This window comes from Scyliorhinus canicula, chromosome 1, assembly GCF_902713615.1.
Source record: "Scyliorhinus canicula chromosome 1, sScyCan1.1, whole genome shotgun sequence".
NCBI classification, from domain to species: Eukaryota; Metazoa; Chordata; class Chondrichthyes; order Carcharhiniformes; family Scyliorhinidae; genus Scyliorhinus; species Scyliorhinus canicula.
Genome location: NC_052146.1, coordinates 75,702,552 through 75,726,833, shown reverse-complemented (window position 1 = coordinate 75,726,833; position 24,282 = coordinate 75,702,552). Strand labels below are relative to the sequence as shown.

At 51.8% G+C, this 24,282-nt stretch overlaps 1 protein-coding gene across 1 annotated transcript in view; it reads left to right on the top strand.

Moving 5' to 3' along the window:
* Window positions 1–24,282, top strand: part of zgc:172271 (uncharacterized protein LOC100000381 homolog) — a 183,842-nt gene that overhangs the window by 101,200 nt on the left and 58,360 nt on the right. Inside the window, exons 6-7 of the mRNA XM_038793393.1 lie at window positions 13,215–13,279; window positions 18,172–18,329. Of these exons, the coding sequence (XP_038649321.1) occupies window positions 13,215–13,279; window positions 18,172–18,329 (223 nt within the window). The remainder of the gene's footprint in view (window positions 1–13,214; window positions 13,280–18,171; window positions 18,330–24,282) is intronic.

Genomic DNA, 24,282 nt, shown 5'->3' with positions numbered 1-24,282 from the left:
TCCATCCATTTCCATGCTGCCCCCTCCCCCTCCATCACCCACTTGCGCACCATCGACACATTGGCCGCCCAATAATACCCCGAGAGATTGGGTAACGCCAGCACCCCCCCCCATCTCTACCCCGCTCCAAGAAGACCCTCTTCACCCTCGGGGTCCCATGCGCCCAAACAAAGCTCATTATGCTGCTAGTCACCCTTCTAAAAAAGGCCCTAGGGATAAAGATGGGCAAGCACTGGAAGAGGAACAAGAACCTCGGGAGAACCGTCATTTTGACGGACTGCACTCTACCCGCCAATGATAGCGGCACCATGTCCCACCTTTTAAATTCCTCCTCCATCTGCTCCACCAGCCTGGTAAAGTTAAGCTTATGGAGAGTCCCCCAACTCCTGGCCACCTGCACCCCCAGGTATCTGAAACTCTTCACTGCCCTCTTAAACGGGAGCCTCCCAATTCCCTCCTCTTGATCACCCGGGTGTACTACAAATACCTCGCTCTTGCCTAAATTTAACTTATAGCCCGAGAAGCTCCCAAACTCAGCCAACAGCTCCATCACCCCCGGCATTCCCCCCTCTGGGTCCGCCACATACAACAGCAGGTCGTCCGCAATCAGCGATACCCGATGTTCCTCCCCACCCCGCACCAGACCCCTCCATCTCCCTGACTCCCTCAACGCCATAGCCAGAGGTTCAATCGCCAATGCAAAAGCAAGGGGGGCAGGGGGCACCCCTGCCTGGTCCCACGGTAGAGCCTAAAGTACTCCGATCTCCTTCCATTGGTAACTACACTCGCCATCGGAGCCGCGTAGAGCAGCCTCACCCATTTGATGAATCCCTCCCCGAATCCGAACCGCTCCAGCACCTCACACAGGTACCCCCACTCAACTCTATCAAACGCTTTCTCTGCATCCAGCGCCACCACTATCTCCGCCTCCCCCTCCACTGCCGGCATCATAATAACATTTAGCAATCTCTGCACACTCATGTTGAGCTACCGTCCTTTGACAAATCCTGTCTGATCCTCGTGTATCACCCCTGGCACACAATCCTCTATCCTGGTGGCCAGGATCTTCGCCAGCAACTTAGCATCAACATTGAGGAGCGAGATAGGCCTGTATGATTCACACTGCAAGGGGTCCTTATCCCGCTTTAGGATCAGAGAGATCAGTGCCCGCGACATCGTCGGGGGCAAAGCCCCCCCCTCCCATGCCTCATTGAAAGCTCGCACCAACAGGGGGCCCACCAGATCCGCATACTTTTTATAAAATTCCACCGGGAACCCATCCGGCCCCGGCGCCTTACCTGACTGCATTTGTCCAATCCCCCTGACTAGCTCCTCCAACTCTATTGGCGCCCCCAGCCCCTCTACCAGCTCCTCTTGAACCCTTGGGAAACATAGCCTGTTCATGAAGCTCTCCATCCCCCCTCTCCCCACCGGAGGTTCCGACCAGTACAGTTCCTCGTAGAAGTCCCTAAAGACCCCATTTACTTCTGCCCCCTTCTGCACTACATTCCCACCCTTATCCGTTACTCCACCAATTTCCCTAGCCGCATCCCGCCTACGGAGCTGATGAGCCAACATCCTGCTCGCCTTCTCCCCACACTCATATACCGCGCCCTGCGCCCTCCTCCACTGTGTCTCCGCCTTTCTGGTGTCAACAAGTCAAATTTGGCCTGAAACCTGCGCCGTTCCCCCAGCAATCCCTCCTCCGGTGCCTCCGCGTATCTCCTGTCCACATCCAGGAGCTCTCCCACCAGTCTCTCCCTCTCCTTCCTCTCCCTCCTTTCCCTGTGGGCCCGGATGGAGATCAGCTCCCCCCAGATCACTGCTTTCAGAGCCTCCCAGACCATCCCCACCCGGACCTCCCCCATGTCGTTGGTATCAAGATACCCCTCAATACTTCCCCGGACCCTCCTACAAAACCTCCTCATCAGCCAGCATCCCCACATCCAGGCGTCATAGCGGGCGCTGGTCCAGCGCCTCCCCCATCTCCAGATCAACCCAGTGCGGAGCATGGTCTGAAATCGCTATGGCCGAATACTCGGTATCCTGCACCTTCGGGATCAATCCCCTGCTCAGGACGAAAAAATCTATTCGGGAATAAACCCTATGGACATGAGATAAAAAGGAATACTCCCGCGTTCTCGGCCTCCCAAACCTCCAGGGATCCACCCCTCCCATCTGGTCCATAAACCCCCTCAGCACTTTGGCCGCCGCCGGTCTCCTGCCCGTCCTTGAACTGGACCGGTCCAGTGGGGGATCCAGCACTGTGTTAAAGTCTCCCCCCATGATCAGGCCCCCTGCCTCCAGGTCCGGAATGTGGCCCAACAAGCGCCTCATGAAGCCAGCATCATCCCAATTCGGGGCATATACATTAACCAGCACCACCTTCTCTCCCTGCAGCCTACCCTTCACCATAATATATCTGCCCTCCTTGTCCGACACCACCTCAGCCGCCTCGAACGCCACCCTCTTCCCCACCAGAATCGCCACCCCCCGGTTCTTCGCGTCTAATCCTGAGTGAAAAACCTGCCCCACCCACCCCTTCCTCAGACGAACCTGGTCCGCCACCTTCAAGTGGGTCTCCTGGAGCATAGCCACGTCCGCCTTCAGCCCCTTCAGATGAGAAAATACCCTAGTTCTCTTAACCGGCCCATTCAGCCCCCTCACGTTCCAGGTAATCAGCCGGATCAGAGGGCAACCCGCCCCCCTCCCCTGCCGGCTAGCCATAGCTTATCGACTGTTCGCCCCAGGCCAGATCGCCCCACCCGACCCGTTCCCCATGGCGATAATGCCTCTCCTCTACCCCCCCGGCCCACACCAGCTCCTTCCTGGCCATTCCAGCAGGAACCCGGTATCCCCCCCCCCCCCCTCCAGGCTAGGACCCCTCCTAGCAGCGACGCACCCTCCATGGTACTTCTGTGAGTCAGCTGACTTCTGCTGACCCCGGCAACTCCCGCCAAAACGCATCCCCTCCCGGCATGGGGTCATCCTTTTCTTGCCACACCTCCTTGGCACCGCTTCAGCGCGGGAAAGAAAACCAGTAGAGGCCACGCCCCCACCTCCAGCTCCGCCCCCCCGCCCCGCAGCGCGGGCATCCAGAGGAAAGCCCGCGCTTTTACACTGCCACACCCCACCCTTCTGACGCAGCTCCCCAAAATCCAGTTTCACCCCAACCCCCAGCCCCGTACAGAAGAGAACATATAAAGCACATACCCACAACGTTCCCCACATACCCCACACCCATACCCAACAGACAAACCCACCCGGAAACAGAGCAGAAGAAAACCAGCATAAAAAACACGTGTCAAAATTGCAGAACATCAACAGCGAAAAAAAACAGCAACGGCCATAGTGTGTCCCCAGACCCTAGTTCAAGTCCAGCTTCTCCGCCTGTACAAAGGCCCACGCCTCCTCCGGGGACTCGAAGTAGTGGTACCGGTCCTTATATGTCACCCACAGGCGCGCAGTCTGCAGCATTCCAAATCTGACCTGCCTGGCATGCAGCACCGCCTTCGTCCGGTTGAACCCGGCCCGCCACTTAGCCACCTCCGCACTCCAGTCCTGGTAGATTCGCACTACCGAATTCTCCCACTTGCTGCTCCTCTCTTTCTTGGCCCAGCGCAGCGCAAACTCCCGGTCGCTGAACCGATGGAACCGCACCAGCACCGCCCGCGGAGGTTCATTTGCCTTAGGCCTCCTGGCCAGCATTCTGTGAGCCCCCTCAAGCTCCAGGGGAAAATGGAAGGACCCCGCTCCCATCAACGAGCTCAACATCGTGGTCACATACGACGGGAGATCCGACCCCTCCAGCCCCTCCGCCAGGCCCAGGATCCTCAAATTCTTTCGCCTCGTGCGAACGTCCAGCTCCTCCAAGCGGTCTTGCCACTTTTTGTGGAGTGCCTCGTGCAACTCCACTTTCCCCACGAGGACCACGGCCTCCTCCTCCCGCTCTGCGGCCTGCTGCTGCAACTCCCGAATGGACACCTCCTGGGCCTCCTGGGTCTCAAGCCAGGGCCGGCTCAAGGCACCGGCAACTCGGGCAGTCGCCCGGGGCTCCATGTGCTAGGGGGCGCCAGAGACTCGGGTCCCGCGCATGCGCAGTTGGGCCGGTGTCAACCAGCGCATGCGCGGTGGCCGCATTCCCCCAGGGTGGCCGCACTCCCCCAGGGCGCCCCCCCCTCTGTCCGCCACCCCCCCCCCCCCCCCCGGTCCGCCCCCCCCCCCGGTCCGCCCCCCCCCCCCCCCGGTCCCCCCCCCCTCGCTAGGTCCGCTCCCCCCCCTCGGGTTCGCCCCCCCCCTCGGATCCGCCCCCCCCCCCTCGGGTCCGCCCCCCCTCGGGTCCGCCCCCCCCCTCGGGTCCGCCCCCCCCTCGGGTCCGCCCCCCCCTCGGGTCCGCCCCCCCCTCGGGTCCGCCCCCCCCTCGGGTCCGGCCCCCCCCCGGCTCGGTCCGCTCCCCCCCTCGGTCCGCTACCCCCCTCGTCCCCCCCCCCCGGACTCTCCCCCCCCCCGTCTCTCCCCCCCCCTCGCTCTCTCCCCCCCCCCTCGCTCTCTCCCCCCCCCCTCGCTCTCTCCCCCCCCCTCGCTCTCTCCCTCCCCCCCTCGCTCTCTCCCCCCCCCCTCGGTCTCTCCCCCCCCCCCACTCGGTCTCTCCACCGCCTTCTTGGGTCCGCTCCCCCCTTCTCGGGTCCGCTCCCCCCTCCTCGGGTCCGCTCCCCCCTCCTCGGATCCGCCCCCCCCCCCCTCGGGTCCGCTCCCACCCTCTCGGGTCCGCTCCCCCCCCCCTCGGGTACGCTCCCCCCGCCCCCCCCCTCGGCCCCGCCCCCCCCTCGGCCCCGCCCCTCTCTCGGCCCCCCCCCCCCCCAAGGGCACCGAAGTTCAGCTTGCCCGGGGCGCCAGCAACCCTGGGGCCGGCGCTGTCTCAAGCAGCCTGTTGGTAGTCGCATTCAGGGAGTCCAGCAACTCAGCCTTCAGCTCCGCAAAACAGTGCAGGAGAGAAGCCTGCTGCTCCTGCGCCCACTTCCACCAGTCCTCTGGTGTTCCGCCGGCCGCCATTTTGTCCTTCTTCCCCCGCTTTTCTTGGGGAGCTGCTGCAGCTTTTTCCTTTGCCCCACTCCGAGTGAGCACCATAAATTATGGGGAATGCTCCTCTAGACACCTTCCCCCACCGGGATTCATCGAGACAGCGCCGTTTGGGGCCCTCAAATCGGCCCAAAAGTCCTAACGTAGCGGGAGCTGCCGAACGTGCGGCTTAGCTCCGCATAGCCACAACTGGAAGTCGCATGTATTATAGTTAAGTGTTCAATAAAATTGAGTTGCATTTCTTAAAGTGTTGGAAGCCTGTCTCTCTCACTACTGCAGTAAACGCAGCCCTCGCAGACCCAGCTTACCCAACACATCACCGCTGACGGAGATGAGGCGGAAGCTATCAGGAAGGTCAGGAAGATCTTCCTTGCAATGTCCCGCACCAGCATGTACCGGAAACTCTACCCCCACCGGCATTCCTGGTCCCAACCTAAAATGCTGCCGGAACTGTCTCCAAATCCTCAGCGTGGCCGCCACCACTGGACTCACTGACTACTTCCCTGGCCATTGGGAGCGGCGCTGTTGCCAGCGCCCACAACCCCGACCCCCTACATGAGCCCGCCTCCATCCTTACCCACAAAGCCCCCACCTTCCCATTCCATCCCTGAACCTTCTCTGCATTTGCCACCCAATAGCAGCACATCAGATTCGGGTGGCCTAACCCGCCCGTCTGCCGTCCACTCTGCAGCACCACCTTAGAACATAGAACATAGAACGATACAGCGCAGTACAGGCCCTTCGGCCCTCGATGTTGCACCGACATGGAAAAAAACTAAAGGCCATCTAACCTACACTATGCCCTTATCATCCATATGCTTATCCAATAAATTTTTAAATGCCCTCAATGTTGGCGAGTTCACTACTGTTGCAGGTAGGGCATTCCACGGCCTCACCACTCTTTGCGTAAAAAACCCACCTCTGACCTCTGTCCTATATCTATTACCCCTCAATTTAAGGCTATGTCCCCTCGTGCTAGCCACCTCCATCCGCGGGAGAAGGCTCTCGCTGTCCACCCTATCTAACCCTCTGATCATTTTGTATGCCTCTATTAAGTCACCTCTTAACCTTCTTCTCTCTAACGAAAACAACCTCAAGTCCATCAGCCTTTCCTCATAAGATTTTCCCTCCATACCAGGCAACATCCTGGTAAATCTCCTCTGCACCCGTTCCAAAGCTTCCACGTCCTTCCTATAATGAGGCGACCAGAACTGTACGCAATACTCCAAATGCGGCCGTACTAGAGTTTTGTACAACTGCAACATGACCTCATGGCTCCGGAACTCAATCCCTCTACCAATAAAGGCCAACACACCATAGGCCTTCTTCACAACCCTATCAACCTGGGTGGCAACTTTCAGGGATCTATGTACATGGACACCGAGATCCCTCTGCTCATCCACACTACCAAGAATTTTACCATTAGCCAAATTAACTTCTTAGCCAACTTCTTTGTCCTGGCCACCTCCTCCGCCCATACAGGCTACGAGATCAGCCTTTCCACCCCTTCTGAAAAATGCATTGGGAACAAAAACCGACAGGCACTGAAATAAAAACATAAATCGCGGTAAAATGTTCATCTTCACCACCGGTACGCGGCCCATCAATGACAGGAAGATTATCCCACCTCAACAAATCAGCCTTCACCCACCCACCAGGCTAGAGAAATTAAAATTCCAAAGACCTACCCAGTCCCCGGCCACCTTCACCCCCAGATACCTAAAGTGAGATGCTGCCACACGGAATGGCAGCCCCCCAACTCAGCCCCCGGCCCTGGAGAGGAAACCACAAAATATTCACTCTTCCCCAAATTTAGCTTATACCCTGAGAACGTCCCAAATCTTTGAAGCAAGCCCATTATGTCCCCCACTGAGGAGCCCGGCTCTGGAACAAATCATCCGCGTACAAGGGCACTTTATGCTCCATTCCACCCCCATCCCCTTCCACAACTCCGTGCTCCTCAGTGCAATGGCCAAGGGCTCTATCGCAAACGCAAACAGAAGGGGGGACGCCCCTGCCTTGTCCCCCTGTCAATAAAAAATACCCTGAAATCACCATTTGTGCACACACTCTCCATCGGCACCTTATATAGCACCTGCCCCCATGTCAAAAATATCAGCCCAATCCCAAATTTCTCCAATACCGCAATCAGATACCTTTACTCTTCACCAGTCGCAACAACCCCTCATGTTCTATGTCATCATTCTGACCAGGGGTCTCTCATCACCCCCCTGCCCCTCCTATCCACCATCACCATTACCCCAGGCCCCGCCTATCTCGCCAGATCTGCCCCATCCTTTGGTTACCATTGACTCTGCCGCCCCACTCCCAGAATACCCCTATCCACTTCCTCTTACAAACACTCCTCCCAGTATCGATCCACTCCTCCCCCATTCACACATCCCAGGTCCAACGACCCCTCCCCCCACCACACTCCCGTTCACTAGCCAACCTTCGATTTCTAGTGCGGTGACCCGATGCCAGAGGCTCACCCCCTCGCCCTCCTCCCCATCCCCTCCTCAGAAACCCAGCCCCACATGCCCAACACCCACCCCCCTCGAACCAAGAAACAAAAAAGAACTGCACCCGTAAGGAAAAAGCCCCCAACACATGTAAATAACCCCCCATTTAAGAAACAGAAACAAAACACCAATCCAAATAGAAAACCCTCAATAAGAGAAAAAGTCCCGGCCCCCATTAACCAAATCCAAATCCCAACTCTCAACTCAGCCCCAGTCCCACAGTCTGAACGAAAGCCTCCGCCGTCTCCACCGTCTCAAAATAAAAGTCCTTCTAATTGTGCGTCACTCTCAGCTTCACGGGGTAGACCATTCCAAATCTCACTTTGCTGCCTTTCAATGCTGCCTTCACCCATCCAAAGGCTGCCCCCCTTCTCACCAACACTGCCGTTAGATCTTGTTATATGTGCATACCAATGCCTTCCCACTTCACCTCGCGTCTCTGCTTCGCCCAGCACAAAACTTTCACCTTCACGTGGTAGCTGTGGAAACAGCTTGGCGGCTCATTTGCCTTAGGCTTCAGCCTGAGTGACCAATATGCACTTTACAACCTGTAGAGGGAGTGTTCTTCCCCCTCCCCATCAACTCAACAAATATCTTTGCAAAGTACTCTGTCAGCCTCAGGCTTTCCACCCCTCAGGCAGACCCACAACCCTCAGATTCTGCCTCCTCGACCTGTTCTCCAGGTCCTCCACCTTAGCTCTGAGGCCTTTGTTGATCTCCGCCACCCTCTGCAACTCCTCACCCATCGAGGTGAACTGGTTGCTGTGTTGTGACAATGCCTCCTCCCCCACCTTCAACTTCTCTCCTCGCACCCGCACCTCGACCGATGTCTTCATCACTGCTGTCTTTACCAGAGCAATCACTTCCTCCACACACTCTTTCAGCGTAGCCACTATCTCCCTCCAAAGCACCTCCAAATGGCCTCTCAAACTCTGACATCATCTCGGTCAGTTTGCACCGTGAGGGGAGTGGCCCCACCTGACGACCCAGCCCCCACCATCGTTCTCCCTGCAGGACTCACGGACTCACTCACCGGCGGAATTTCACTTGTCCCCTTCTTTCCAGCACCTTTCTTCTGGAACTTCTACATTCCCCAACCTCCTCATGACTTCCCACACCAACTCATCTGAAAACCATTTCTGAGATCAGGATAAAAGTCCAAAAACCATAGACTCTATTATGAGCTACTTTTTTTTTCCAATTTAGAGTACCCAATTATTATTTTCCAATTAAGGGGCAATTTAGCGTGGCCAATCCACCTACTCTGCACATCTTTGGGGTGTGGGGGTGAAACCCACGCAGACACAGGGAGAATGTGCAAACTCCACATGGACAGTGACCCAGAGCCGGGATTGAACCCGCGTCCTCAGTGCCGTAGGTAGCTGTGCTAACCACTGAGTCACCGTGCTGCCCCTAGCAGGAGCCACCTAACATGTAACGTCCACCTACCTGTCGCCACTAGAAGTCAGGTGTTGTGCTTCTTAAGTGTTGTTGGAGCTGCAGGCATCCAGACAAGTGGAGTGTATTCCATCACATTCTTGACTTGTGCCTTGTTGAGGGTGGACAGGCTTTGTGGAGTCTCTCCTATCTCTTCTGACTCCATGCACAAGTTCCCACTACTGTCCTTGACCGGCCCTACCCTGACCCTGGTCATTCTTTTATTTCTCACATAAGAGTAAAACGCCTTGGGGTTTTCCTTGATCCGACCCGCCAAGGACTTCTCATGCCCCCTCCTAGCTCTCTTAAGCCCTTTTTTCAGCTCATTCCTTGCTACCTTGTCACCCTCAAGCGACGCAACTGAACCTTGTTTTCTCATCCTTACATACGCTTCCTTTTTCTTCTTGACAAGACATTCAACTTATTTTGTGAACCATGGTTCCCTCACCCGGCTATTTCCTCCCTGCTTGACAGGGACATACCTATCAAGGACACGCAGTATTTGTTCCTTGAACAAGCTCCACTTCTAATTTGTGCCTTTCCCTGACAGTTTCTGTTCCCATCTTATGCTCCCTAATTCTTGCCTAATCGCATCATAATTACCCCTCCCCCAATTATAAATTTTGCCCTGCCGTATGACCCTATCCCTCTCCATTGCAATAGTGAAAGACACCGAATTATGGTCACTATCTCCAAAGTGCTCTCCCACAAATAAATCTAACACTTGGCCCGGTTCATTACCCAGTACCAAATCCAATGTGACCCACCCTCTTGTCAGCCTATCCACATATTGTGTCAGGAAACCCTCCTGCACACATTGTACAAAAACTGCCCCATCCAAACTGTTCGACCTATAGAGGTTCCAATCAATATTTGGAAAGTTAAAGTCACCCATGACAACTACCCTGAGACCTCCACACCTATCCATAATCTGTTTTGCAATTTCTTCCTCCACATCTCTATTACTCCTAACAACGTGACCGCTCCTTTCCTATTTCTAACTTCAGCCCATATTACCTCAGTCGGCAGATCCCCCTCGAACTGCCTTTTTGCAGCCGTTAAACTATCCTTGATTACTGATTACTTGAGTACTGTTCTGTGTTCTGTGATTAACAATGCAACTCCTCCACCTCTTTTACCACGTTCCCTACACTTACTGAGACATCTATAACCCGGAACTTCCAACAACCATTCCTGTCTCTGTTCTAACCATGTCTCCGTAATGCCCACAACATCGTAGTCCCAAGTACCAATCCACGCTCCAAGTTCACCTACCTTATTCCAGATGCTCCTTGCATTGAAGTAGACACACTTCAACCCATTTTCCTGTCTGTCCAGTACACTCCTGCGACCTTGATACCCTCCTCAGTACCTCGCTACTCTCAATACTGGCTCCTGGACTACAGCTCGTTTTCCCATCCCCCTGACAAATTAGTTTAACCCCCCGCCCCCCGAAGAGCCGTAGCAAATTTCCCTCCCAGGATATTGGTGCCCCTCTTGTTCAGGTGCAAACTGCCCTGTCTGTACAGGTCCCACCTTCCCCAGAATGTGCTCCAATTATCCAAGTAACTGAAACCCTCCCTCCTACACCATTCCTGCAGCCACGTGTTTATCTGCACTCTCTTCCTATTCCTCAACTCAAAAGCACGTGGCACCGGCAACAAACCAGAGATGACAACATGGTTTATCCTGGCTCTCCGCTTCCACCCTAGCTCCCTAAATTCCTGTTTTAAATCCCTGTCCCTTCTCTTACCTATGTCATTGGTACTGATGTGTACCACGACTTGTGACTGTTCCCCCTCCCCTTTAAGGATTCTGAAAACACGGTTCAAGACGTCATGGACCCTGGCACCCGGGAGGCAACATACCATCCGTGAGTCTCTTTCGTTGCCACAGAACCGTCTATCTGTCCCTCTAACTATCGAGTCCCCAATAACTATTGCTCTCCTGCTCTCCTGCCATAGGGACGGACTCAGTGCAGGAGATCCATTCACCGTGGCTTACCCCTGGTAGGTCAAACCCCTAAACAGCATCCAAAGCGGTATACTTGTTATGGAGGGGCACGGCCACAGAGGATCCTTGCACTGACTGCTTCCTCCCAGCCCCTCTCACCGTCACACATCTATCTTGATTATTCGGAGTAACTACATCCCTGAAGCTACTATCTATGACCACCTCTGCCTCCTGAATGATCCGAAGTTCATCCAGCTCCAGCTCCAGTTCCCTAACGCGGTTTCTGAGGAGCTGGAGATGGGTGCACTTCCCACAGGTGAAATTAGCAGGGACACTGATGGTGTCCCTCACCTCAAACATTCTGCAGAAGGAACATTGCACTGCCATCCCTGCCATCCCCTCTAGATAGCTTGCGGATAAAACAAGAAAAAGAAATAAATAAAGAGCTTGCCTGATATTCACTCAACCCCTTAGGTTAGAGGAGGTGGAAGGGTGAAGGGCACTATAAGTGCAGTGTCTCGGGTTTAGGAACCGCCCAACTTAAATACAGGTAAAAATAAAACACTTAACCAGCAACCACTGCGCTCCGCACTATAATAGCAATCAGCTGTTATGGGCCCGCGCAAACAATTTAAATCTTTACTACTTACCCAGCAGTCACTCTGTCCTCACTCCGACTGGATTCAGCTGGAAACCCACAACAGTAAGCGTTTAAAAAATTTACTCCCCTTCTCAGCAAGCACTCACTCAGCAACCGCTGCGCCCCGCACGAGAACAGCAATCAACTGTTATGGGCCCGCCAAACAATTTAAATCTTTACTGCTTACCCAGCAGTCACTCGGTCCTCACTCCGACCGGATTCAGCTGGAAACTCGCAACAGGAAGTTTTAAAAAAAAATTTACTCCCCTTCTCAGCAAGCACTCACTTAGCAACTACTGCGCTCCGCACTATAACAGCAATCAGAATAGTTGCTGATTCAGTGATGATAATGCCATTGAATGTCAGGGGGCAATGTTTAGATTCTCTCTTATTAGAGATGGGCATTGCCTTGCACTTGTGTGGCGCAAATGCTTCTTGCCAGTTACCAGGATATTTTCCAGGTCTTGCTGCATTTGAACATGGACTGCTTCGGTATCTGAGGCATTGCAAATGTGCTGAACATTGTGCAGTCATCAACGAACAGTCCACTTCTGACCTTATAATAACAGAAAAGTCATTGATGAAGCAGCTGAAGATGGTTGGACCGAGGACACTACTCTGAGGAACTCCTGCAGTGATGTCCTGGGACTGAGATGATTGACCTCTAACAACCACTATCATCGTCCTTTGTGCCGGGTGTGACTCCAACCAGTGGAGGGATTTTTCTAAATTCCAATTTACTCCAGTTTTGCTCGGACCTCTTGATACCACACTCAATTAATTGCTGCCTTGATGTCAAGGACAGCCATTCTCACCTCACACCTCCTTGAGTTCAGCTCTCTTCTCCATGTTTGGACCAAGGCAGGAGTGAGGTCAGGAACTGAGTGACTCTGGTAGAATCAAAACTGAGCGTCAGTGAACAGGTTATTGCTGAGTAAGTGCCACTTGGTAGCATTATTGCTGATACCTTCCATCACTTTGCTGAGTATCAAGAGTAGACTGATGGGATGGTAATTGACTGGATTGGATTTATCGTGCTGCTTGTGTACCAGAACATACCTGGGCAATTTTCCACATTGCTGGGGAGGTGCCAGTGTTGTAGCTGTACTGGAACAGCTTGATTAGGGATGTGTCTAGTTCTGGAGCACATCTTCAGTACTATTGTCAGGGCCCATAGTTTTTTCAGTATATGGTGCCTTCAGCTGTTTCTTAGTATCACGTGGAGTGACTCGAGTTGGCTAATGACTGGCATCTATAATGCTGGCGACCTCAGGAGGCCGAGATAGATCATCCACTTGGTACTTCTAGTAAAAGATGGCTGCAAATGCATCAGCCTTTTCTTTTGCACTGATGTGCTGGGCTCCCCCATCATTGTGGATGGGGATATTTGTGAAGCCTGTTAGCTGTCCAATTGTCCACCACCATCCACTTCTGGATGTGGCAGGAGTTTAGATCTGATCTGTTGGCTATGGTTTCGCTTAGCTCTGCCTATCACAAAATGTTTTTGCTGCTTTGTAGAATTCCCTGCTTAATGCCAGTACAAAGTATCTAAGATGCTTCTATTTTCTGGCATTTTCTTACAGGTGTTTGGAAAGGGAAAATAGTGATATTGCCTTTCTGGATAGCACAGCTCTGGTCAACGTCAATGGTGAGTAAAGCTTGCATATTTTTATTTCCTTCAGGGTAGGTGGGTTGGCCACGCTAAGTTGCTCCTTAACGGGAAAAAATTAATTGGGTACTCTAAATTTAATTTTTTTAAATTATTTCCTTCAAGGTTTTATTTTGCTAGAGCAGCGGCTCTCACACTGGGTTCCATGGAATTCTGGGGTTCCGCAGGGATCCTCCTGGGGTTCCGCAGGACTCCTCCTGGGGTTCCGCAGGACTCCTCCTGGGGTTCCGCAGGGATCCTCCTGGGGTTCAGCAGGGATCTTCCTGGGGTTCCGCAGGGATCCTCCTGGGGTTCAGCAGGGATCTTCCTGGGGTTCCGCAGGACTCCTCCTGGGGTTCCGCAGGGATCTTCCTGGGGTTCGATGATCGGTCGGATCATTTTAAATTTTTAAAATAGCTTTCCTTTCAGCTTGCCCAATCGAAGGCGCCAGTTTCACTTTGTTAGCTACTGATAGGCACTCTAGCCAGCCTATCAGCAGCCAATTATCTGAGAAGCCAGCCTCTGATTGGATGAGCTGGAGATACTTTAATTTAAACTCAGGTAAGTGAGGGGCCAGAGCCCAAGAAGTGCCTTGGCTGGCCCCGAGAGAGGGGTGAATGGGTGGGAGTGAGTGGGTGAGTCTGAGGGAGTGGGCGTGGCGGAGGAGTGGGTGAGTGAGGAAGTGGGCAAGTCTGAGTGAGTGGACGAGTCTGAGGGAATGGGCGTGGCTGAGGGAGTGGGTGAGTGAGGAAGTGGGAAAGTCTGAGTGAGTGGGTAAGTCTGAGGGAGTGGGTCAGCACCAGTACCCCCCTCAAGAGGACAACAGGTTATTGTGGGGCCTAGAATCAAAAGGAATCTAAACTAGTCCCAACTGTAAACAGGGTGGGATCCATTCCAGATGGTTGGGCTGTCAGAGCGACCCCCAAACTGGGGAGTGCCCTGGAGGGAAGGACCAACCAGCCACCCCCAGAATTGCTGTACCCCCCCCCACCCACCCACAACCAGGACCACTCAAAAAAAGCCAACTTAGGCCCATATCTGAGTGTCCATGACACCAAAGCTCACCATCCAATTCCTCAACGCCGACCCTCATAAACACCTCTAACAGGCAAAGAAGGAGACCTCATCCACATCAGGAAAATGACTGGATCCCCACTAAAGGGGAGTCCAATAAACCCCAGTCCTGAACAGGATAATACACGGCCCACCTGAGCCTGAAGAAGAAAAGGCACAGCCAAAAGTAAAAAGAAAACTTTGCCTATGTTGGAGCTTCCTTGAACACAGAGAGGACAGAACTAACCTTTACCAATCACACCCTCCATCCCTCCCCCCACGCTGGCTTTGCTCATCCTCCCCCCCCCCCCCCCCTTCCACCCCCCAGGCTATATTAGGATAAATAAACTGTGCACAATACCCAAAATTAATATTCTGCTTAACATGATAAAACCTAATTAAATCAGGACAACCAATGGTGCAGGCCATCACCCCTGAAATATTTACTTCACTGCAAACAGATGAACTGACAACATTAATAGACAACAAGATGATTATCAAGGAGTAAAGTCCAGAGTAACAACTGAGGAATGAGGCCATCATCAGGATAAAGACCACTCCACTGGCGCACAAAGCAAGTAGACTTCCAGGATCAAGCACGATCTGAAATGGAGGGCATTCTTCAGGATCTTCCAAGGATTCCAATGGTCAGGACACGAACCTCATTAGTTCCAACATGCCGAATTGACCGAATCCAGGTAGTCAAATACCTGGGCTCCAACAGTTAGGGATGGCCTGGCTGGCTCGGGTGACCCCATTCCCTCTCAACTGACAACAAGGACAAGTTCATACAATTAAAAATGGCAATTTAACTTTTGAAGACAGCATTGATCCATAAAAATTAGGAATTTTCGAGTAAGAAGATCCAAAATAAACGCAAAAGGTGGAATTAAGACTTTAACTTTAAAATGGAACACCAGTGAAATGGCGAAAAAATGGGGACAAAAGAACACTGTTCCAAACTGTTTTTCCTTCTGTTTACAGCAAGGACAAAACTTGTGCAATTAATCCCCGGGGAATGTATTTGAAGCAAATTACCTTTTATTTGGTTATCTCTGCCTTTGGTGACTGTACCTTCAGCTGTTTGAGTCAAGAGCTGTGGAATCCCCTCTCTCTCCTTCTTTAAGAAGTTCCCTAGAAACTACCCCTTTGACCTAGTTTATGATCACCCATCCGCGCACTACCTTATGTGAATTGTTGACAAATTTTGTCAACCGTCAAATTCTGAAAATTTAATTTAATCTTTATTAGTGTCACAAGTAGGCTTACATTAACACTGCAATGAAGTTACTGTGAAAAGCCCCTAGTCGCCACATTCCGGCGCCTGTTCGGGAACACAGAGGGGGAATTCAGAATGTCCAATTCACCGAACAAACACATCTTTCGGGACTTGTAGGAGGAAACCAGAGCACCCGGAGGAAACCCACGCAGACATGGGGAGAACGTGCAGATTCCACACAGACAGTGACCCAAGCCGGGAATCGAACCTGGGACCCTGGAGCTGTGAAGCAACAGTGCTAACCACTGTGCTACCATGCTGCCATAAATAGAACCATTAAAAATAATAGCTAACCTGGTGACCAGGAGGGGTACTGGAATGGTCAGCATTTAGTGGGAATGAGCATGGGGGTGGAGCAGGTGAGTCTCATACTCATCATGCGCTCAGATAGGACAGAGGAAATAGGATAGAAATATGAGAATCATGCGAGTTCAGGGATAAGGCAGTGGGAAGCTTTACAGGAACTTTGACTCAGCGGGTTAATGGAAGGGAGGGAAGTGGCAGGGGCAGCTGATAGATTGATCTTAGTGACAAAGAAATCCATGAGCTCCTCACACTTGTTGTTGGAGATGAGGGTGGAGGAGACGGGGGAGAGTTAGAGTTGCTGCTCGGAATGAGCCAGTGTCGGGTGTCTCGGCGAGCCTGCCAGAGGATACTGAGAGAGGCAGAGAGGGAAATTTCCCACTTACCCAGGAGGGAGTCAAGCCTGTGACAACAGCAGAGAGTAGGTAGAATGTGGAATACTGAAGGGTTGGGAATTGGGAGGAAAGAGAATCTGAGAGGGGAGAAATGAAAGGAGGTATGACAAAGGGCAGCACGGTAGCATAGTGGTTCGCACAGTTGCTTTACAGCTCCAGGGTCCCAGGTTCGATTCCCGTCTTTGGTCACAGTCTGTGCGGAGCCTGCAAGTTCTCCCCGTGTCTGCGTGGGTTTCCTCTGGGTGCTCCAGTTTCCCACAGTCAAAAGATGTGCAGGTTAGGTGGATTGACCATGCTAAATTGCCCTTAGTGTCCAAAAAGGTTGGATGGGGTTACTGGGTTACGGGGGTAGAGTGCTCTTTCCAAGGGCCGGTGCAGACTCGATGTGCCCAATAGCCTCCTTCTGCACTGTAAATTCTATGATTCTATGAATAACTAAGAGTGGTTGAGGTGTGGGAATGAGAATAGAAGTAAAAAACTGGACAAAAGTGGAAATAGAGTGATAGATCCGGAGAAGCAGCACAATGCACATGGGAAAGGACCCCCGGAAAAGTCAAGTTACATAGGCCTGGTTACTGAAGAATTAGGATATATAAAACTTGACAGTAAATGAGAAATAGTTTGGAGATAATCAGAAGGAATCCAAAATCAAGGTCTGGGGTCCCTTCACGCCCTGTTGAGTGCCTTCGAAGACTATGGGTGAAATTGTGGAGGGGCAGGAGCGGGGCCTAAAAACGCAATTGTTTTGATACTTGGACGGCGAGATGGCAGATGGAGTTCAATTCGGACAAATGTGAGGTAATGCATTTTGGAAGGTCTAATACAGGTAGGGAATATTGTAGAACCCTCAAGAATAGTGACAGTCAGAGAGATCTAGGTATACAGGTCCACAGGTCACTGAAAGGGGCAACACAGGTGGAGAAGGTAGTCAAGAAGGTATACGGCATGCTTGCCTTCATTGGCCGGGGCATTGAGTATAAAAATTGGCAAGTCATATTGCAGCTGTATAGAACCTTAGTTAGGCCACACTTGGAGTATAGTGTTCAATTTTGGTCGCCACACTATCAGAAGGATGTGGAGACTTTAGAGAGGGTGCAGAAGAGATTTACCAGGATGTTGCCTGGTATGGACGGCATTAGTTATGAGGAGAGGTTGAATAAACTCGGTTTGTTCTCACTGGAACGACGGAGGTTGAGCGGCGACCTGATAGAGGTCTACAAAATTATGAGAGGCATAGACAGAGTGGATAGTCAGAGGCTTTTCCCCAGGGTAGAGGGGTCAATTACTAGGGGGCTTTAAGGTACGAGGGGCAAGGTTTAGAGGAAATGTACGAGGTAAGTTTTTTACACAGAGGGTAGTGGGTGCCTGAACTCGCTGCCCGAGGAGGTGGTGGAAGCAGGGATGATAGTGACATTTAAGGGGCATCTTGACAAATACATGAATAGGATGGGAATAGAGGGACAGGCTTGGAGGGCCGAAGGGTCTGTTCCTGTGCTGTACTTTTGTTTGTTCTTTTGTTCAATGAGCTCTTTAAAGACTTTGGAAGGACTGAAAAATCACACTGATGGGCAGGGCCATGAAATTCAGCACTATAGCTTTTTAAAAATAAATTTAGAGTACCCAATAATTCTTTTCAATGAAGGGGCAAGTGTGGCCAATCTACTTAGCCTGCACATCTTTGGGTTGTGGGGGTGAGACTCATGCAGACACAGGCAGAATGTGCAAACTCCACACAGACAGTGACCCGAGGCCAGGATTGAACACAGGTCCTTGGCACCGTGAGGCAGCAGTGCTAACCATTGCGCCACCGTGCTGCCCCTGTTCCGCGCTCTAACAAGTGATTGTCTCATTATTCTCCTCAGCATCAGAAGCGATCAAGTACAAGCTGCTTTGCACTGATGGAACCCAGGCCGATCTCAAGGACTTCAGGAAATGTAATCTTGGGCGAGGGCCTGGCAATGCTATCGTGACCAGATACAACTATAGAAAGACGACACGGAAATTTCTTGCTGTGGCTCAGGTACATTAACGTGCTGCTATGTGGTAGGATCAGGACTGTTTTATTTGATTGATGATCTGTCTATTAAAAGTTATGTGGCAACTTAGAATCATAGAACGGTTACAGCAGCACTGGCTCTCTGCAAGAGCACGTCACCGAGCCTGTTCACCTACCTTATCCTTGCACATTTTCTCTCTTCAGATTTTGAAAGCCATGTTTGAATCTGTCTCCATTACACTTTTAGGAAGTGCATTCTGGATCCCAACCACTCTCCTCATGTTGCTGTTTCTTCTTTTGCCAATCTCCTTAAATCTGTGTCTAAAGTTTTGACTCCTTTGACCGATGGGACCAGTCCCCCTTTATCTACTTTCCAGATCCTTCATGATTTTGACACATCTATCAAATCTGCTTTTAAACCTTCTCTTCTCCCAGCAGGACAGCTTCAGCTTCTCCAATTTATCCACACATTGGAAGTTCCCCATCCCTGAACCAATTCTCATGAATCTTTCATGCCTTCACATCCATCTTAAAGTGCGATGCCTAGAATTGAACGTAATGTTCCAGTTGAGGCCGAATCAGTATTTTATAAAGGTTCATCATAATGTCCTTGTTTTTGTGCTCCATGCTTCTATTTATAAAGTGTAGGATTCCCAAAGCTTTATCAAGCACTTTTTCTACCAGCCCTTCAACGATTTGTGCAAGTTTAGTCCCAGGTCCCTCTGCTCCTGTATCCCCTGTAGAATTGCCCCCTTCATTTTAAACTACCTCCCCTCATTTTTCCCACTAAAATAAATCACTGCACATTGCTAGGACTTAAAGGACGGCAGCAGTTTTCAATGAAAAGTGTTTGGTAAATGCTTGAAAAATCAGTGTGGTACTGAGATAGAACACATCATATGTCACTTGCATGTGTCTTTATTAAGATAAATATGATACATGATTATTTTCAAGATGCACTAAGCGACTTGTTATAGAGGCAAGTTTTTTTCTAATCCCCCCTTAGAACATAGTGATCACAAAGAAACCTGGCTGTAAATTTTCACTTGACATTTGGTGCAGATATTTAAACTTCAATCTTGGGAGGCAGACATCAAGTCTGGAGTTTATTGTCCATCCCTAGTTGTTCATGAGAAGGTGGTGGTGAGATGCCTTCTTGAACCGCTGAAGTCCAGGTGGTGCAGGTACACCCACAGTGCTGTTAGGGAGGGAGTTCCAGCTTTCGGAGCCTGATGAAGGAGCTGCGCTCCGAAAGCTAGTGATTCAAAACAACCCTGTTGGACTTTAACCTGGTGTAACCCAGGTCCAATATCCACCCCAGTCTAATGCCGGCATCTCCACATCATGTCTGTGTTGAGTTTTCACTTTTTCCCCGTGTCTGCGTGGGTTTCCTCCGGGTGCTCCGGTTTCCTCCCACAGTCCAAAGATGTGCAGGCTAAGTGGATTGGCCACGCTAAATTGCCCCTTAGTGTCCAAAAGGTAAGGTTACTGGGATAGGGTGGAAGCCTGGGCTTAAGTATGGTGCTCTTTCCAAGGGCTGGTGCAAACTTGATGGGCTGAATGGCCTCCTTCTGCACTGTAAATTCTATGATTCTTTGATTCTATGAGACTGCCCTCAATTGGTTCTGCTCTTACCTATCGAATTGTAGCTGGAGAATCGCCTCCAATGGTTTTACTTGCTGCTTCAATACGATTACTTCTGCAGTTATCCAAGGATCCATTATTGTCCCTCTCTTCTTTGTCATCTAAATGCAACTGCTCAGCAACATTTCTGGGTCCTCCAAGAACACATAATTGGATTGGGTATGTACACTGACAACAGCCAGCTCGAACTCAACACTATCTCTCTCGACTCCTGCGTTGTTTGTCTTGGATATTCTACAATTTCAGCCAATTAAAAATTCGGCTGGGGGGCTCAACTGTTGCCTTGCAACCCGTTCCATCCCCTAATCTGCCACTGTCTCAGACTGAACCACACTGTTCACAAACTTGCCGCTTGATTTGATTCCAAGCTTGAGTTTCTAAGCCCACACACTCTCTCCACCACAAAGACTGCTTATTTTAAACCTTCACATCATTGCCCCTCTCTGCCCTGCCTCAGTCGATCCACTGTTGAAACCCTCATCCATGCCTGTGTCACCTAGAGATTCAACTATACCAATGCTCCACTGGCCTGTCTCCCACTTCATTGAATTTAGGTTATCCAAAACATTGTTGCCCACATCTATCTACCACTGTGCTCCAATCTTTCTGCAGCTTCACTCGTCCCTGACTCCGTAATATCTCCCAGCCCTACACAGCTCCAGAATCTCTGCCTCGCACATCCTCAGTTTTAATTGCTTCAACATTGGTGGCTGTGCCGTCATGTTCCCTAGATCCTCAGCTCTGGAATTACCTCCCTAAACCTCTCCACATCTCTTGAAATAAAAACAGAAAATGCTGGAAAATCCCAGCAGGTCAGGCAGCATCTGTGGAGAGAGAAACAGACTTAACGCTTCAAGTTCAATACAACTCTTCTTCACAAATGGAGAGGTCCTTCTCCTGTAAGATACTCTTTAAAACTAGGCTTCTGGTCATCTGTCCTCATATCTCCTTGTGTGGCTCAGTGCCGAATGTTGTATCATAATGACTCCTGAGAAACACAGTGGGATGTTTTACTATGTTAAAGGTGCTATATAAATGCAAGTTGTTGTCACGTTGATTCTGCTTCAGCTGGGAACAGCCATAAAGCGACATTGCCAATTTTGAGAATCACATTATGTGAAATTATTCAGTAAGTACAGCGGTGGCACCAGAGGCTGTGTGTTGGGGGCGTAGTATTTCCTTCACACTCTCCTCCAGTTTCTGAACAGCTTCCCCCACAAAGATGGCCACAAGACGTCACATATCAGACTGATGAGGAATCAGTGCAACCAGGATCAGCTGTGCAGCCTGATCAGCTGTGCAGCCTGACCAGACTATATAAGCAGAGCACTGAGGCCTGCGTGAGGGTGAATGAGGGTGAGGGTGAGGGTGAGGGTGAGGGTGAGGGTGAGGGTGAGGGTGAGGGTGAGGATGAGGATGAGGATGAGGATGAGGATGAGGATGAGGATGAGGATGAGGATGAGGATTTCCTTTTTCTGCTTTGGTGAGTGTCTGAAGACCTGTAAATAAACATTTATCTTTGTATTGTATCTTCACAATTGTGAGTTCTAGAACTGAGAACTCCACCCACCTATTGCAATCCCATGCCCCTGACAACATCACAATACTTAACATGTTTGTATCAAAGTTGTTTTTTAAAAAATAATTTTTATTGAAATTTTTTACAGAAAATATAACAACAAACAATGACAAGCAACAATAAAACACCATACTAACTGTAACACCCCCAAAACCGTAGCAACGCATGTATCTCACCCCCCCCCCCCCACCCCAGTAAACAAGAGAACTTGAAAATAAATTAAAATTAAATAAACATAGTCAACGCCCCCCCCCCCCCCACTGTTGCTGCTGCTGCTGACCCAGTATCCTATCGTTGAGCCAGAAAGTCGAGGAAAGGTTGCCACCGCCTAAAGAACCCTTGTACCGATCCTCTCAGGGCAAATTTGACCTTCTCTAGCTTAATGAATCCCGCCATGTCATTGATCCAGGTCTCCACGCTTGGGGGTCTCGCATCTTTCCACTGTATCAAGATCCTTCGCCGGGCTACTAGGGACGCAAAGGCCAGAACACCGGCCTCTTTCGCCTCCTGCACTCCCGGCTCCACTCCAACCCCAAAAATCACGAGTCCCCAGCCTGGCTTGTCCCTGATTCCTACCACCCTCGACACTGTCCTCGCCACCCCCCTTCCAGAACTCCTCCAGTGCCGGGCATGCCCAGAACATATGGGCATGGTTCGCTGGACTTCCCGAACACCTGACACACCTGTCTTCACCCCCAAAGAATCTACTCATCCTAGACCCGGACATGTGGGCCCGGTGCAGCACCTTGAATTGGATGAGGCTAAGCCGCGCACATGAGGAGGAAGAGTTAACCCTCTCCAGGGCATCCGCCCATGTCCCATCTTCGATCTGTTCCCCCAGTTCCCCCTCCCACTTAGCCTTTAGCTCCTCTACTGACGCCTCCTCCACCTCCTGCATTACCTTGTAGATATCAGATATCTTCCCATCCCCGACCCAGACCCCCGAAAGCACCCTGTCACTCACTCCCCTCACGGGAAGCAAAGGGAATCCCTCCACCTGCCGCCTAGCAAACGCCTTTACCTGCAGATACCTGAACATGTTACCCGAGGGGAGCTCAAATTTCTCCTCCAACTCCCCCAGGCTCGCAAACCTCCCATCAATGAACAGGTCCCTCAGCTTTCTGATGCCCGCTCTGTGCCAACCCGGGAACCCCCCATCAATGTTCCCCGGGACGAACCATCGAGCCCACCGCTTCCCCCCTATGCCGCCTCCACTGCCCCCAAATCTTGAGGGTAGCCGCCACCACCGGACTCGTGGTATACCTCGTAGGAGGGAGCGACAACGGCGCCGTTACCAGGGCCCCCAGGCTTGTGCCTCCACAGGATGCCATCTTCAATCGTTTCCATGCTGCCCCCTCCCCCTCCACCACCCACTTGCGCACCATCGACACATTGGCCGCCCAATAATACCCCGAGAGATTGGGTAACGCCAGCCCCCACCATCTCTACCCCACTCCAAGAAGACCCTCTTCACCCTCGGGGTCCCATGCGCCCAAACAAAGCTCATGATGCTGCTAGTCACCCTTCTAAAAAAGGCCCTAGGGATAAAGATGGGCAAACACTGAAAAAGGAACAAGAACCTCGGGAGAACCGTCGTTTTGACGGACTGCACTCTACCCGCCAGCGATAGCGGCACTATGTCCCACCTTCCTCCTCCATCTGCTCCACAAGCCTGGTAAAATTAAGCTTGTGGAGAGTCCCCCAACTCCTGGCCACCTGCACCCCCAGGTATCTGAAACTCTCCACTGCCCTCTTAAACGGGAGCCTCCCAATTCCCTCCTCCTGATCACCCGGGTGCACTACAAATACCTCACTCTTGCCCAGATTCAGCTTATAGCCTGAGAAGCTCCCAAACTCAGCCAACAGCTCCATCACCCCCGGCATTCCCCCCTCTGGGTCCGCCACATACAGTAGCAGATCGTCCGCATACAGCGATACCCTATGTTCCTCCCCACCCCGCACCAGACCTCTCCACCTCCCCAACTCCCTCAGCGCCAAAGCCAAAGGTTCTGTCGCCAGTGCAAAAAGCAAGGGGGACAGGGGGCACCCCTTCCTGGTCTCACGGTAGAGCCTGAGTACTCTGACCTCCTTCCATTAGTAGCTACACTCGCCATCGGGGCCTCGTAGAGCAACCTCACCCATTTGATGAATCCCTCCCTGAATCCGAACCGCTCCAGCACCTCCCGCAGGTACCCCCACTCAACTCTATCAAACGCCTTCTCTGCATCCAGCGCCACCACTATCTCCGCCTCCCCCTCCACCACCGGCATCATAATAACATTTAACAATCTCCCTTGACAAATCCTGTCTGATCCTCGTGTATCACCCCTGGCACACAGTCTTCTATCCTGGTGGCCAGGTTCTTCGCCAGCAACTTAGCATCCACATTGAGGAGCGAGATAGGCCTGTATGATCCACACTGCAAGGGGTCCTTATCCCGCTTCAGGATCAGAGAGATCAGTGCCCGCGACATCGTCGGGGGAAAAGCCCCCCCCCTCCCATGCCGCATTGAAAGCTCGCACCAACAGGGGGCCCACCAGATCCGCATACTTTTTATAAAATTCCACCGGGAACCCATCCGGCCCTGGCGCCTTACCTGACTGCATTTACCCAATCCCCCTGACTAGCTCCTCCAACTCTATCGGCGCCCCCAGCCCCTCCACCAGCTCCTCCTGCACCTTTGGGAAGCGTAGCCTGTTCATGAAGCTCTCCATCCCCCCCCCCTCCCCCCCCCCCCCACCATTGGTGGCTCCG